Source organism: Rosa rugosa, chromosome 1 (assembly GCF_958449725.1).
Source record: "Rosa rugosa chromosome 1, drRosRugo1.1, whole genome shotgun sequence".
NCBI lineage: Eukaryota > Viridiplantae > Streptophyta > Magnoliopsida > Rosales > Rosaceae > Rosa > Rosa rugosa.
The window spans coordinates 46171906-46188344 of NC_084820.1; the positions used below are offsets into that span (position 1 = coordinate 46171906).

At 39.6% G+C, this 16439-nt stretch overlaps 1 protein-coding gene across 1 annotated transcript; it reads right to left on the minus strand.

Annotated features, from left to right (window-relative positions):
- Positions 1-14734: 14734 nt before the first annotated feature.
- Positions 14735-16264, minus strand: LOC133725114 (26.5 kDa heat shock protein, mitochondrial). Its single transcript, XM_062152233.1, has 2 exons — positions 15854-16264; positions 14735-15311 (listed from the first exon to the last, which is right to left on the minus strand). The coding sequence occupies exons 1-2, from the start codon at positions 16137-16139 to the stop codon at positions 14914-14916; spliced, it is 684 nt and encodes a 227-aa protein (XP_062008217.1). The 5' UTR covers positions 16140-16264; the 3' UTR covers positions 14735-14913.
- Between the last annotated feature and the right edge of the window lie 175 nt (positions 16265-16439).

Genomic DNA, 16439 nt, shown 5'->3' on the forward strand with positions numbered 1-16439 from the left:
GAGCAATAGAATATGCGAACACATCATCAAGGATAATAGAATCTCGATTCAACGTCTCATGTACACTAGTGTAATTCATGGAGATCTTCCTATTCCCTCGAATTGGTTCTAACATTGGAGCGTCCCCCAATGATGTCTCTTGGACATAACCATAATCCGGAATATCTTCATGAGAAGGCCTATTTATGTCGATGATTAATGGATCTTTCTGTACCAAACTCGCTTTCTTTCTTGGGCGAGAATCCATCGAACATTTGGGCCTCCCACGTTTCCTTGCTGGGAGCCTGGCCTGAGCCACATTACCATCACTATTAGTGGTGGCGGCGCCATGCCCAATACCCCGAGGGGTGGCGCCATGTCCATGATTTTTAGGGACATCAATCCTTGCAGGCACGTTTGCAGCAGGTATATGTGATCTTGTCACTTTAGCGATATCAGAAAACGCATCAGGCATAGTGTCTGCTACGTTCTGAAGATCGAGAATTCTCCGCACTTCGATTTCGGACTGTGCGGTTCGGGGATCAAGATGAGACAAAGTGGGGACAGACCACGACAATTCTTGTCGTTCCTGTTGAACATTATTGTTCCTATCTCCCCCTAACGACGGGAAGACTGTCTCATCAAAGTGACAATCCGCAAATCTAGCGGCAAATAGATTGCATGTCAAGGGTTCTAAGTAGCGGATAATGGTTGGAGAGTCATATCCAACATAAATGCCTAATCGTCTTTGAGGACCCATTTTGGTGCGTTGTGGCGGGGCAATCGGCACATAAACTGTACACCCAAATATGTGTAAGTGTGAGACATCAGGCTCATATCTAGTAACCATCTGGGATGCAGAAAAGGGTTGAGTGGCAGTAGGCCTCAGACAAATGAGCACAGCTGCATGCAATATTGCATAGCCCCAAGCAGAAACAGGGAGATTGGTGTGCATAACCAATGCTCTAGCGACCATTTGAAGTCGTTTAATGGCAGCTTCTGCGAGACCATTTTGGGTGTGAACATGAGGAACAGGGTGTTCAACCTCAATCCCAATGGACATGTAATAGTCATCAATCATTTTTTGATGTAAACTCTCCAGCATTGTCATGACGAATTGACTTAATGGGATGATCAGGGTGGTGAGCCCTTAATTTAATGATTTGTGCTAGGAGTTTAGCAAATGCAGCATTTCTTGTGGACAATAGCATGACATGTGACCATCGTGTCGAAGCATCAACCAACACCATAAAATATCTAAATGGTTCGCAAGTTGGTTGAATAGGCCCACAAATATCACCTTGGATTCTTTGTAAGAATGGAATATTTTCCTTAGTGTCCTTTGCATAAGATGGTCTCGATCCTAATTTTGCTAAAGAGCAGGCTTTGCAAAACGAAAGAGGGGCTTTAGAAGCAACCAGGGAAGTATCCGGTTGAGCCACGAAGTCACAATTGACTTTAGAAGTAGAAAAAGGAACCAAGGAGGTATTGGTGGCGTCAATACCACTTTTGGGCCGCAGGGGGTAGGCAGCGCCAGCCCTACCTTGTATCGAATTTTGGTTCTGACTTCTTTTCGTTTTGAAAAATGGATGTCCGTGTGAAGTCTTTAATATACGGATCATCATATCACGACCTGGGTGTCCTAAACGGTCATGCCAAAGCCTATATGTGTAAGAATCCCATAAGTCATCTCTCATGATATGGTTGGATTCAATAATTCGAATAGTGGTTGCATACAACCCACTAGAGCGACACATAAGTTTCTCTAATACTCATTTATGTCTGTAGTCATTAGAGGTGATGCAAAGGAACTCTTGTCCATTCTCACAATGTGTTTCCACATGAAAACCATTGGCTCTTATATCTTTAAAACTCAATAGGGTCCTTCCAGCCCTAGGAGCATATAGAGCTTCGGTGACATTAATACTTGTGCCATTTGGCAACATAAATTGAGCTGGTCCTCGACCATTAATCAATTGTGATGGTCCAGCCATCGTAGTCACAGAAGATCGACTAGGCGTCATCCATAGAAATAGTTGCCTATGTCGCAATATAGTATGTGTGGTGCCACTATCAACAAGGCATTTCAACTCTCCAGGAAACATACTGAAAAATAATAAAGTTCGGAATTAAAACATGCCCAAGACATCAAATAATAATACGATACTTTATTAATAAAGATAGCCAATGATTTCATCAAAGGTCCCAAAAAATCTAATCCAAAATAAAATCAAACTAAGACACATTGTAGTCACTCTATCCGTTTGGTAACTCCAATCAAATATGACCAGGAAAGTAGAGAGAGATGTTGGTGGAGCGAGGCTCTCTTAAGTACCATTAATCTCAATGACTTTCCTAGACATCATATTTCATTGGGTGCACCACATAAGAAAGAGTTTAATACAATTGTCATTTATTGACTAAGACATATTGCCATTACAAAAATTCTTGGAAAATAAGAGGACTAATCTAATCAAAGTCTGCGGCATCCTTGTGCACTTCATCGTCAGCTTTGAAGTCCTCTATGGTGAGATGGACGTCTCCACCATTTTCTTCTTCTTTTGCAAGGTACACTTCTTGCTCCCTCAGGTCCCTGTATGCCTTGTATCTTGCAGCTAGTTGCTCGCTTGCCTTGCATTGCTTGAACCAATGCTCACTTGATCCACTTCGATGACACACATCATTGTGGTTGCCTCCCTTTAATTGAGGTGTACGTTGTGGGCGTTCCCTAGGAGGGTTGGTGCCACCACCACGACCCATGGCCATGGCACCACCACCATAGGCCATGGCACCACCACCACGGCCAGGGTTGCCACGACCCCCTCTCCCACATGTGGCATTGCCACCACATGTATCCGCACCAAACTTGCTATTTCCTTCCTGGTTAGGGCGGTTATATGCACCCATACGTCCCTCATATCCCTTATTCTTAGGGTTCTGCTCCTTGCGCCCTCTTTTGGGTGCATTATAATTTGCCTCATGAACGCTCTTCGTTCCAATGGGCCTTGAATTATAATTCCTCACGAGTATGTTATCATGTTTCTCAGCTACATATATGAGATTGATAAGCTGATGAAACCTCGTGATCCGTCCAGCATTGACTTCAGTGCGGTATTGCTTTGATACCACAATGGCTGTAACGGGGAAGGTGGAGAGAGTTTTCTCAATTAGTTATTGGTCTGTGACAGGTTGTCCACAAAACCTCAACATGGACTGTAGGCGAAGAGCTTCTGAATTATATTCAGCAACAGACTTGAAATCAGCAAAGCGCAGATTGTTCAATTGAACCTTCAAGTCAGGGAGGAGGGAATCTTGGACATTGCTAAAACGCTCTTCTAGCGCTACCCATAGCTCTCTTGCATCCTTGATCGACATATACTCCAATCTGAGTACCTTGTCCATATGGCGTCGCATCAAGATAACTGCTTGAGCATGCTTTGTAGGTGTTCGCACGAACACACGATCCGGGTTAGGTGCCTGGATTTTGGGTAATATTCCCTTTGAAGTGAGGTGGTTCTCAACATCGGTTACCCAACTGTGGTAATCCGAGCCTATTGAGTCAAGCATGGGAAAGTCGAGTCTAGGTTCATTCGACATCCTGAAAATAAGAAGAGAATATATATTAGTTTCGGAGCTAAACTTCCACGAAAACTAAAATAATAAGATTTCCGAGCTATGCTACCAAGAAAACAATTTCCAAGAATCTCTTTTGGATTAGACCAAACAATAATGCTTTAATATGGTCACAATTTGATGCTTACGGACGCTCTTAGTCCGAGCATTATGAACACTCTTAGTTCATACGAACACTCTTAGTTCGGTAAGCGTGAATCCCCATAATTCCGCTTTATTAAATACTCAAAATCCTATTCATATATTCCAAAATTGTGCAAAAAAATAAAAGGAATTTAAAATATAAGAAAGCAGCAACCTTAATTACAAAACTTACGTGTTGAAATTTAGAGCAGATTCTCTTCTGAACAGCTTTCACTTTGATTTTTGTACCGGTCTCAAAATAACTCTGATAAGGCTGAAATTCGGAAGTCAGATGGAAGAGACAGAGACGAACAATTATGATGAAGAAAGGATTTTGATATGAGGTTCCGAACTAGATGTTACGGAGCCTGCAAGCAGACGGACGTGCACACGAAAGGAGAAGGATGCAGTCGGTGTGCGTTGGTGCTGCAGGGGCAGCAGGGATGCGTGCGCAGGGGCGCGTAGGTGTTGCAGGGGCAGGTGCGCAGGTGAGGCTAGCGTGGGCTAGGAGCTGCAGCAGTGAGACTCGAAGGTGGCAGTGGCAGGCTTTGAAGAATTTTCTGGTTTGGTTTTTTTTCTTGTGGTTAGGGCTCGTGCTGATAACGTGTTGTAGAGAATTGGAAAAATTGTGTTGTATTGTATTCATCTCACCATGAGGTTTATATAGGGTTACATCATGTATACAAAAGGCAATACATAATAGCTATACTAATCAATCGCACACATTACGAGTCTGTCAATCGCATACATTAAGCAATACTTATTGCATGAATAGTCATTATCATTTACAACATATAGCATATATATATAACACCCAAAACGTACCTTGGGTAGACTCCTAACTTTGTTTGCTTATTTTCTTTGCTCTAGATAATAAAACCATGAAAAGGACTTACAGGTACATTTTTTTTTTAGAGATAACGATTGTATTCATAGTAAAATACTTTGGCCAGAATGGCACGATACATAGTTCCCACCAGGGGTGATAGGTGCCATTACACTTAGAACAATTCCGCTCCTTTATTCAAGAGCCTATCAGAACAAGAATATTCTAACTAGGAAAAATAGTAAAGAAACAGCTTCTGAAGCCAATGCGCTCAATTGCGGTGCATCAAGAAACTATTCAATTTGGAAGTAGAATATAGACTATTTCGTAGGCTTATGTCAAACATAAGCATGGTTAGCTGAGTCGTTCCTCCCGGATCCCAAACCCGAAACCCAAAAGGACCAGAGACCATCCGCTCAGTCCAAAGATAGGTCCAAATCCACGAAAGCATCATCCCTGTCTTGGGCACCAAACATATTTTGGGCCCTACTCTAGCCCACGTCGCGGCCACTGCCATAGGTAGCCCACTAGGGCCCATGCCCATAACTGTCCACCAAACAGGGCACGAAACTGATTTGCTCACCCAGGTTGAGTTGGGCTTTTCACTGGGCCACCCAAATAATTTGGACCCCCGTTTAGAAGAGGGCAGCCCCTCATCGTCGACCACGATCGCCGCTGCTTCCAGGACAGCCCCTGTTGCCTTCAAGATCTCCGGTCGGCGCACATGTCCCGCCTCTGCATCACCAGTAGCTACCCACCAGGCCGCTGCTTCGCCTTTCAAACTGCCCTCAGGTCGGACCTCCAACCTTACAGGTCGAAACACCAGATTCGCTCCGCGTTGGGCCCCGGACTCCCTCGTCTGCCTTGATCGATTGAATTCACAACCAAGGTGGCTAGGGTTTCCGACAATCCACTTCAAACCCAATTCGACACTGGCTTTTGACGTCAAAATTGCAGCCACGCCCGTCACAACGTCAACAGCTTTAAGCCGTGCTCTGCTTGGCCTGATTCGACCCCAATCAATTGAAAAATCCCTATCTGCAATCTCATATCGGAAAGCATCAAGGCTCCCCAATGATTTTCCATACCAGTTCACGGTACCTGTAAGTCTAAGATTCACATCGTCTGGTGCGCGGAAGATCGACTGAAAGCTCGTCGGAGTGAGTCGACGTTGGATGATCTCGAGAATGCATAGAGAGACAGCGGGAGAGGGGCCATTTAGTGTTGGGGCCGACCTCCTCTGATTGAATTCCCAGCCAAGGCGGCTAGGGTTTGGGAGAAGACGGAAGAGGTTCCGCTTCATAGAATATTTCCAACGAGAAAGAAAGGAATATTATCAACTTGGATTGGTAATTAATCAGCGCGATCAATCTGGACTTACAGGTACATAATCAATATATCTGCAGTGTTTATTATGTATGTATTCAAAGATGCAATAGTCCCTTTTGGCCTTCATAAATTTTAAATTTTTCGATGATTTCCTTATGCAATATACAAAGATGCAGTAGTCTTTTTTTATTTGAGCACATCACATTTTTACTTGATAATTGCTACATTGCTTCTTGATAGTTGCTGCTTTGGTTTTTGCCACATTCATATATGATTGCAAAACTATCTTATTCCTTAGTGTAGTGAACCTGCATCATTAATCCAAACATAAATCAATACCATGTTATTGGTCTCACACCAGAACATAAAAATTAAACATAGAAATAGATGTATAAATGCATTCATTAAAAGCACATATTATTTTTGATAGCATTATCAATGGGACCTCCGCAACAAGTGCAAAAGAAGAGGGAAAGGATGTGGGAAATTATGACAAATGGAGTAATGAAGAGAGCAATGAGTTACTGCAGGTCTTAGTTGACGCTGCCAAACGTGGTTGGCGCGATCCTCAAAGTGGTTTGATAGGCAAAAAAACAGTTGAGAGCAAAATACTTCCACCCTTTAATAAAAAAACTAGGGTGTGAAAAGACTTATAAACATTACACCCACCAGGTGAAATGGTTTAAGAAACAATACACTACGTATTCTGAGCTTATGTGTCATAGCTCCGGCTTTGGGTGAGACCCATCACGAAGAGAATCACCGCTAGTGATGAAGTATGGGAAGATTACTTCAAGGTGAGAAATTATACGTTAATTTTCGTATATATTATTTGCAATACTATGTGTATTTTACTAAATAATTATGTACTTATGCTAGGCACACCCAAAACAAAGAAGCCTTCGTAACCAGATTTGCATAGACTATGAGGATTTGAAAATTGCAGTGGGAAACAGAACTGCAACAGGAAAGTTTTCAATTAGCCTGGGCGATGATACTGATGCAACCACATACATGGTTGAGGAAAGTGAAAGTGGTGCTTTGGATGACTTGGTCTATAACAAAAATGCTGATGCATTCATACCAGCAGGGGATGAATCATCATTCCAAGGTTATCCACCACCGCCATCATCCTTATCTTTTGAGGGCACGAATGTGGGAGTTCCTAATAACAATGCGGAAAAGAATATTGGAAGTAGTGCAACTGGAAAACGCAACAGGAATGAGTTTGAATAAAATAATAGCTTGACTGATGATATTTCTGAAGCTGATGTTAGGAAAAGCATTGGTTCCATTGCCACCAATTTCAACAAAATGTATAGCCTAATGGAGAAAAGAGAATCAAGGCATACAGAATGCTGGGATGCTATTAAGGACACTCTAGGCCTGAATGATCAAGCACGTTACTTGGCTCTTGAGTTGCTCAATACTAAAGCATTGAAGGATGTTTTTTCTGAAAATGACCCCGGAGGAGCGATTTTAAGTGGATTGTATTCAAGACAATGCAATAAATCTTGCTACTCGGATCATATTGTTGCTTTTGCTTTATGTTTGGTTTCTAGAATTATGGACGACCTGAATGTGGTCTAATGGAAAACTACTTGCATAATAAGATGACTTGTTTGAATTATTTTCTAGAATTGATATTTGTTTTGTTATCTTTCTTATGGAAAGAAAATTGATTTGAATAATTTAAGTAATGTGGTCTGTTTTTCTTTAAAGTTATTATGAGTTATGATATGTATATGATTTGTTTTGTAATATGATATGTTACAAAAAAATATGAGAAATTGGTTACAAATGCATAATCATATCCTTCTGCTTGTAGGTTGTCAATGCAGATTGAGGAGTCAACTTGGACATCAGTTAGCTACTAAAAGCCACAATCTAAACTATAAGGTATGTAGGTATCTACTTATGAACTGAATATATATGTAAACAAACTTCTTGGATTTGTACTTTGAACGCTGGAAACTATAAGCCACAAGTAAATATAGTCAAATATGATATGTTATTATGAGTTCTATTTGTTAATATGTTGCAGTTTATTTTTAGATACTTCTAGGTATTCGCATAATGGTAGATACAAATGAAGATGATATGGATGTCATAAATGAAGATGATATGAATGATGAAGAATTTTTTGAAGCTATAAAGGGTATCTTGATGGCAATACAAGCAATTATTCATCTGGTATATGAGTTTATGTCCATCCAAAATCATAGATGTATTGAACGTCCACTAACTCGAAGACCAGTTACTACAGATGGATACATATATATAAACAAAATTTTAGATGAAGACCTTAGAGTGTTTAGACATGTGTACAAAATGTTTCCTGATGTGTTTCAAAAACTATGCAGTGTTATCAGACAAAAAACACTTCTTCGAGACACAAGACATATTTGCATAGAAGAAATGCTTGCAATTTTTCTACTCACATTCAGGCAAAATAATCGATATTCGCAGGCTATCTTGACATTTCGTCGTTCTCATTACACTTGTAGAAGAAGCTTCAATAAATTTCTTAAAGCATTGAATATGTTAGCTCCAGAGCTAATGGACAAACATGTGTCTATGCAAACTAAAATAAGAGAACGTACAAGGTTTTATCCTTACTTTAAGGTAAATAGTGCAAGTTTTATTAATTTTAGTACATAATCATTTGTGTAAGCTAATTACCTTTTTTTTCCCCCTCCAATTTCAGGATTGTATGGCAGCAATAGATGGCACACATATTCCAGCAATGGTGAAGGGACCTGAGATAAGCGCATACCGAAACCGATATGGAAAAACATCACAAAATGTATTGGCTGCTACTAACTTTGAATTGGAATTCATTTATGTGCTCAGTGGGTGGGAAGGTTCAGCTCATAATTCAAGAGTACTGAATGATGCATTGACAAGGAGAAATGGGCTTAAATTACCTCCAGGTACTATACTTCTATTCCTAAATTTTATTAGTTCATAAATTTTCTTTTAGTTCATAAATTTTCTTTTAGTTCAACATAGTCTCCTAATTCTAACCTCATGTCTGACTAGGTAAATTTTTATTAGTGGATGCCAAATTTGCAAATAGACGTGGTTTCTTAGCACCTATTCGAGGCGTCCGCTATCATCTCAAAGTGTATAGTGGTCATGGTCGCCACCCCGAAAATGCGCGTGAGTTATTCAATCTTTGCCATGCTTCCTTGATAAACGTAGTTGAGAGAATATTTGGAGTACTTAAATTTCGTTTCACAATATTCAAGACTGCACCTCCATTCCCATTTAAGACACAAGCAGAGCTAGTGTTGGCTTGTGCAGGATTTCACAACTTTCTTCGTAAGGAATGTCGTTCTAATTTATTTCCTGTTGAACCCAAGGATGAAGAAGATTCTGAATATGAAGAAGATCTGGAAGATGAATTTCAAACCCAAGCCCAACAAAGAGAGGAAGCTAATGATTGGAGAATGGAGATAGCTAATCATATGTGGAGAGATGCAAGACTTGCACCTGATCCTGAACCCAATCCTCCACCCGTTGTTGAAGGCAATCACAATGCAGCAGAACAATCATGATTGTTTGAAAATGCAGGATTTCCAAGTTTTGTTTTTTAAATTTTTCTAGTTTATACGATTGTTTTACAATGCTACTAGTACAATTTTTTTCTTTTAAGTTTTGGTACTTTTCAACATAATGCAGGCATAATATAAACCATTCTTGTTTCTCTGAATATGTTCATATTGACTAGCAGAAATTTTTCTTTGAGAATGACTGGAAAATGAGTTTGCAACCAATGCTAGCCGATTAAAATATAGTGAATACATGATGGTCTACTCAAAAGAAGATGAAGAAAAGAAAATTTGATAAACCATACCCAATCAAAAATACCAAATTCGATAGTTGCCTTATACTGGAGTGGGATTTCCATGAGGGCAGCAAGAGCAAAAGCAAAAGCAGCCTTTTGCTAGCCATAGACTTTGGGCCTAAATAATCAGAGCTGCTTTGGTCTTTTAGCTCAGGAGCTTATCTTTGTTCCCTGCTCCTTACCTTAATCAATTTAGACCCTGAGCTTCTATGTACAAAGTTTAGTGAGAGCTAGTAAGCATTCAAAGTCCAATTTCTACAACTGATAGAAATACAATTCGTATACAAAAGAAGCAGATTTTACAATTACTAAAACAAACACACCATCCACATGCAGAGGCACATACACGTATCACATTCCGCAGACCCAGGTCCTTCACATACTTTATCAATCAGCAAATGTCTCATCATAGCATTTCTCTTTTCATAGAAACTATAAAGAAAATGAAATTGTAGCCAAATATGTACCCTTTTCCAAGATCAATGTACATATAACTAGATAGGTGTATACCAAACTATGAATCTCATCATCTCAGACAGGGGGTGTATTGTATTTAAATTTCTAAGGTGTTTTAAAGACTTTTTTGGACTTGAAAAAGTAGTTGTACTAAAAGCTAATTATGAACTTAATTTGTGGCTCAAGAGTTCTTATTTCTGAAGTGGAAGAAAATATTATTAACTTATTTCGTCTACTAATGGACAATGTTTCCTTGATAATTACAATCCCGATTTTTTATTTTTATTGTTGAGTATCTAAATCAACTTTATTTTGTAATACACACACCCACACAATATTTAAGAAAAATCAATTTGTTATCCAAAATGGGTTTAAAAATACTCAAATACATTCACACCATAGATTATATTAAATCAATATTTATTAAATGAATGATATAAATATAATTAACAAAATGACAGAAAAACAAAAAAAAAATATTGATGATAAAAAAAAAAAAAAAAAAAAACTTCATCCCCAGATAAATACCCCTACCCACTATCTGCAGATACCTATATCCACTATCTGCAGAATTCCAACTAGGTTGTGTCGCGCGGCTTACCGAGAGGGTTTTCACTTCGATTCTCTTTCCTCAGTGTAAATTGATCCAAACCACCACCATAGAGCTCAGGGGAAGAATGCGGTTCAAACTAGATTGATGGCACAACATTTGGTGGTAGGAGGCGGAGAACCCGTTGAGTCACCAGTTCGAGTAGGTCGCATTGCGTCGCGGGTCAGTGTTGAGAGAATTGGGAAACTAGGGTTAGGGTCAAACTGAAATCGACTAAACCTAAGTAGAAAGTACTCTTTCTATTTATACTAAGGTTCGGAAATGGTAACTTGGGGTTCTTAGGTCATAACTTTTCCATATGAACTCTGATTTAAGTGTGCCATGTGTCCACGAACTCGGCATGCGAGGGGTTTGGCAGGTTGAAAATAAACTGAAGAAAAATTTAACTTTTGGAGCACCTAAATGTTCGAAAAGATGGAAAAAAGTAAAGATAATTGTCATTTAGCATCCAAATGACTAGTAAACAGATAAATTTATGTACGGGATGTAATAAGTAATGACGAAGGTGGACTTGTAATAGATTGGAAGGCTATAGCCAGTTCCTTGTGAATCAGGCAATGAAATCGAAGGAAATGGTGGTGCTGATAAGAGCATAAATGTGACAAATATAATGTGCAATCCTTTACACTTTTCTTAGCTATTTCCTTTAAAAAGTCATTTTTAACTCTGTTTTCTTCTTAGGTAGTTCGTGAAGTGGTTCAAGATAAATAGGAGCTTGAAGGGAGCAATGGAGACATGTATCATGCAGTAGTGATGCAAAGGACCAAGTTTAATCACCCTTTTGGCATGAAACTATAAGGGAAGTCCACGGAAATCATTGTGCAAAACAGTTGTTGCAAAGCAGAAAACTGCAGTTTCAGAATCAGCTTTCTGGGAACAGTTTTGAGGAGCAATTCTTGCGTTCTTTCAGCGGCATCTTTGAAGAAAGGGCCAGCGATCCTTGAATAAATGATTTTATTATTCAACAAGAGCCAAATAACTGGTCAGAAATGTCAAAGAGGCAGCAGGAAATCAAGCTCGAAGTAGGCTTCCCGATAAGACAGAAACTGTCAGCATTTCACGAAGCTTTTCGGGAGATCTTTTCCAGCGACTTTCTTGGAGTATTTCCATAAGGTTATTGATCATTCTAAAATATGTGATGTCATAGAACACGTGAGAGTCAAGAAGCATCCAGAAAAGCGGCGAGAGGAAGTCGTTCCTTGTCCAAGAAGTAAGCTTCAGAGACAGAAATAGAATCCTAGTCAAAACAGGACAGTTTGGCGGAAATCTTCTATGGACGGATTTTGGGTGCATTTTTGGAAGGTTATTGATGCTGGAAATTGTAAGTAGAGTCCTAGAATGATTCCTCAAGATTTTGGGAAAATTACTAAGGCTTGAAAATCATTTAATTGTGCACCAATTAGTGGAATCCTCAAGCAACAAGGGAAGGTCTTTAAAGCAGAATTGGAGAAGGAAACTTGGGTTGTGCTCCTCATACATATAGAGCATCTTAACATCGTGGCTGCCCTCAGTATCTAGGGTATCCGGTATGCAGGAAGGGCCAACTGAGTTGGTACGAGTTGGAAAGAGGCCTAAACTTATTTTGATGCATGAGCCCCAACCTTTGGATGTGGACGAGGGTTTCGACCTTCCTAACAAAAATGGGTTATCAACATTTCTCCAACAAAGAAAAGAGTTGGCCAAAGGAAAGTAAGACAAAGGGTCCTAAGCCTAAGGAAAACTAGGTTTCCATGCAAATTGGAGGTTGTGGGGACTGAGTTGGCTGAAACTAAGGAAGCTGCGGTGGTAGCTACTGTGGAGAAGGAAACTCCTATGGTAGAGGTGACGAAAGGGGGTGACATTTTGCTTATGGAAATGTCACCTAGCTCGACTCATATTTTTTTTTTTTTTTGACTTTGTCAAGGGGAACCCAAAGGCTTCCTAGGCCCAAGATAAACCCCTTCGGCGCATGTGAAATGCTCCAACTGTGCATCGCAGCACAGTGCCTGGCCACTTTGACAGCTTCGAGGTTCGAACCTAGGTTGAGGAGCACACCCAACTAGGCAAGAACCAGTAGGCCACTTGCAGTGGTTTTAGCTCGACTCATACTTGAGATATGTCGCTAGGAATGTTCGCTTCACTTATGCCTTTGATTTCTCATAGGTGTTGGTAGACCGTACAGTTTTTGGATGTGCTTAATTTGCTCGATAAAAAATAAGATTGTTTAGGTAATTAATTTTTTTTTTTTTGTCAATCTGATAGGATCAGGAAACCGTTATGTATAAAAGAGTTGACATACTTCTTTAAAAAGTAATAAAAATAAATAAATAAATAAATAACCTCTAATGCTTGAATAAATCTGTAATTTGGGTACCGGATATCACAAGCTTGTATTTTGCTTAATATTAGCTGGAAAGAAATCACGAAAAATCAAGTATTTGTGGAGATCATTATCTATTTTTGATCTCCAAATATTTTGCATTGGACTCCATTGCGAACTTGATTACAACTTTCTGCATACGTCCAAAGACAGATTATTCATGTAAATGGGATTGTCAAGATATATGAATATGGCAGTCTTCCACAGATTGTTCAAAGTAGGCATGGCATGCTGCCATGCATGTGATGTGAAGTCAGAGGCACTGGTCACACAAGTCTCCAAATGATCGGCGTGATTCTTGCTGCTGTCTCAGACAACTTTCAACAGCAGCAAGGTCGAACAAGCTCTTTACTACTGTTTGCCGACGCTTAATTTGTGCTCGTCACTGTGTGTTCTTTGCTTTTAATTACATGATAATATTTTATGATGAGTTCTGACGATTGCAGGCTCTGCGTTTTATGGGGTTTTTTCAGGCATGTGTACTTTACAACCCATTGTTCAAAATCACAAGGATAACGTCATTCCGTATGCTTTTTTTTTTTCTTTTTCTTTTTCTTTTTCAATCCTTCTCATTTCTCACTTGCTTTTTTATATATATAAAAACACACCAAGATTATCAATAATAACGAGCAAAGTTACATGTATCACTTGCCACTAAAGGACAAGATAAGAAGAAGACAGTACCTAAGTAAATTCACATTCAAAATTAGTTGTAGCCTGATACACAAGCAAAACAAATACAAACTGTGAATAACGAACGAGCAAAATTACAGATTAATGTTATACTAATATGTGATTTTTTTTAGATAAAAACACACAAATGTTATCGCTTATGAGCGAAGTTACATGTATTACTTTTGTCATTAAAGAACAAGATAAAAAGAAAACATCACCTAAATAAATTCACATTCAACAATTAGTTGTAGGCTGATAAACAAGCAAAACAAATACAAACGGTGGAGAAAACATATAAACTTTGATATGCGAATAAATCAAAGGACTGCAATTAATACTTTGAGCCCAAATCAGGGCCTAACACGACTATGAACATTGAAATCAAAATAGCCTCCCATCAACCATCTCGGATTTATATCATGATTTGAAACAACCCTGATTCCAAATTTGCATCCAAAAGCGGTCTGGATCGGAAATCTACACAAATGCCGCAAATGTCAACTAGTGCAACCAACCGACGAAAAGTGCTGCATCGATCCCCCAACAGCCAAGAAGAAAGCCCACAAAAACAACATCCACGTTCTGACGGATAAAATAAACGTAAGGTACTCCCGACCTCTCGCAACCACCAGAAGGTTATTGAAACAAGACCCACAACTAGCGACATATTGTTACGCACGCTTTTGGTCGAGGAAAATGATCAGTTTAGTCCATAATGGCAATACTCTGTTCAGTATTTGAGTTTGATGACAGCCCCCACTTTATTTTGTAATGAAACTCCATGTAAACCATTACTCATTCTCGAAAATCAAGACCGATAGAAAAGAGGAAGTTCCAAGTTCAAATTCAAATTTGAAAAAAAAAAAAGCATCAGATGATTAGAACCCTTTCTAATTCATGCCTAATACTTTCAATCTTTATTTTCTCCACTGTTTACAGAAATGACACTTCGATCATCTTCAAACACAAGGCATCTTCACAAGAGAAGACGTCCTTCTCAACTTGCCAAAATATACACTCACACATAAAAGTTAAAATCTATTATATCCAACAGGAGGGCATATTAATCAGTATCAGTGTACATTGACCTCCTTCACATCTTGCGCAGGCTTCTCAGTTCTAGGAATGGTAACAGACAGCACCCCATCCCTCAACGATGCCTTTATCTCATCAACTTTAGCATCATCAGGCAACGCGAAACTAGTGTGATAATAACCATAACTCCTTGATGACCAAAATTCGTCCTCCGTCTCTTCTCCCTCTTCGTCCTTGTGCTCCCCCTTGATTGTCAGAACTCCGTGATGAACACTAATCTTCACATCCTCCTTGGTAAGTCCCGGCATGTCAAACCGCAATTTGTAACAGTCGTCTTGCTCTTTGACACGCCCGGATACTGACCATGGTGATATGTTTAGGTTCTCAAACAGCCTACTTATGTTCCCGGTTGCTTGTAACAATGCTCTTTCAAGGCCTGAGGAGGGAAAAAAAATATATATCCCAGAATTGGATTAATGAGCAAATTCACCTCACATTCGTTATCTTGACACACACTACTGGCCACCCTACAAAATTAAGCTCTCACTGATGTCTAGTGGTGGTAACTTGGTATAAGAATTAAGGATCCAGGAGTTCCTACTTTACTTTCGGAACATCCAAACCCATCCCTAATTTCCTATTAATCACTATCTGTATCACTGGTACTGACCTGTAGAGTGGAAAATGTATATCGTGGTTTAAAAAATCTTAGAAACAGCGTAATTTTGATTTAAGATACATGAAGATTTTCAAAAGTTTTCTGAAAGTTAACTATATTAGACCATCAAGATGCCTCCTCATCTCGCCCTCCCTCACCACTTACGCTAAACGAAGGGACTCCATCTGTACTAAGACGATGTGAGGTTAAGATATATATATAAATTTCTTGATTCATTCCCTAATTGGCACTTGTTGTTAACAAAATTATCCCAGAGAAACAAAGAAAATAAAATCTAAGACAGGGGAATAAGAGTCTACCAGAAAGGGCAGGAACAAAGTCTCGATCCTTATTGCTCCATAATCCCCTACTGCGGCTCCAGTTAGGGAACAAGTTGGTCCATCTACCTTTAGCCTCCGAGATGCTAAGATCTTTGTCGTCGGTTGTTTTCTCAGGAGTCACCTTATCACCAGCGTCTGTAGCAAGCAACCTCCTCTCACTACCACCACGACCCAATAACACAGAGTTAGCAGCAGAGAAAGAAGAAGATGGAGAAAGCACCCTCTGGTGAAAGTGCTTCTTCAAAGCCAAACGTGCCAAAGCCATTTCCCAAACTCGGTGCGTAGCTAGCCAAAAAGCTAATGAAGATGGGGAAGTGTGGGTCTTTGACTCTTAGCTTTGGTTGTTGAGGACATATATAGGTGGCGAAAGGTGGAAGTGACGGTGCTACTTTGTGTTTGGACAGTTGTAGAAGATTTGAGACGTTGTGGTTCTTGATCCTTCTCAAACCTACCATTAGGTTCTTGGAGTGTCCCCGAGACACGTAGAAACCTTTATTCTTAGGCTCCCACATCGTAAACGAGAATAGGAATGTGTCGTTTATATAGAAGAGTTCTACTAAAAGCG

Bases quoted from the DNA above. Each gene is read 5' to 3' on its own strand.
- LOC133725114 (XM_062152233.1), bottom strand. From the start codon at position 16,139: ATGGCTTTGGCACGTTTGGCTTTGAAGAAGCACTTTCACCAGAGGGTG. The intron at 15,312-15,853 runs GTAGACTCTTAT...TTCCCTCCTCAG, and splicing joins CTTTGTTCCTGCCCTTTCTG to GCCTTGAAAGAGCATTGTTA.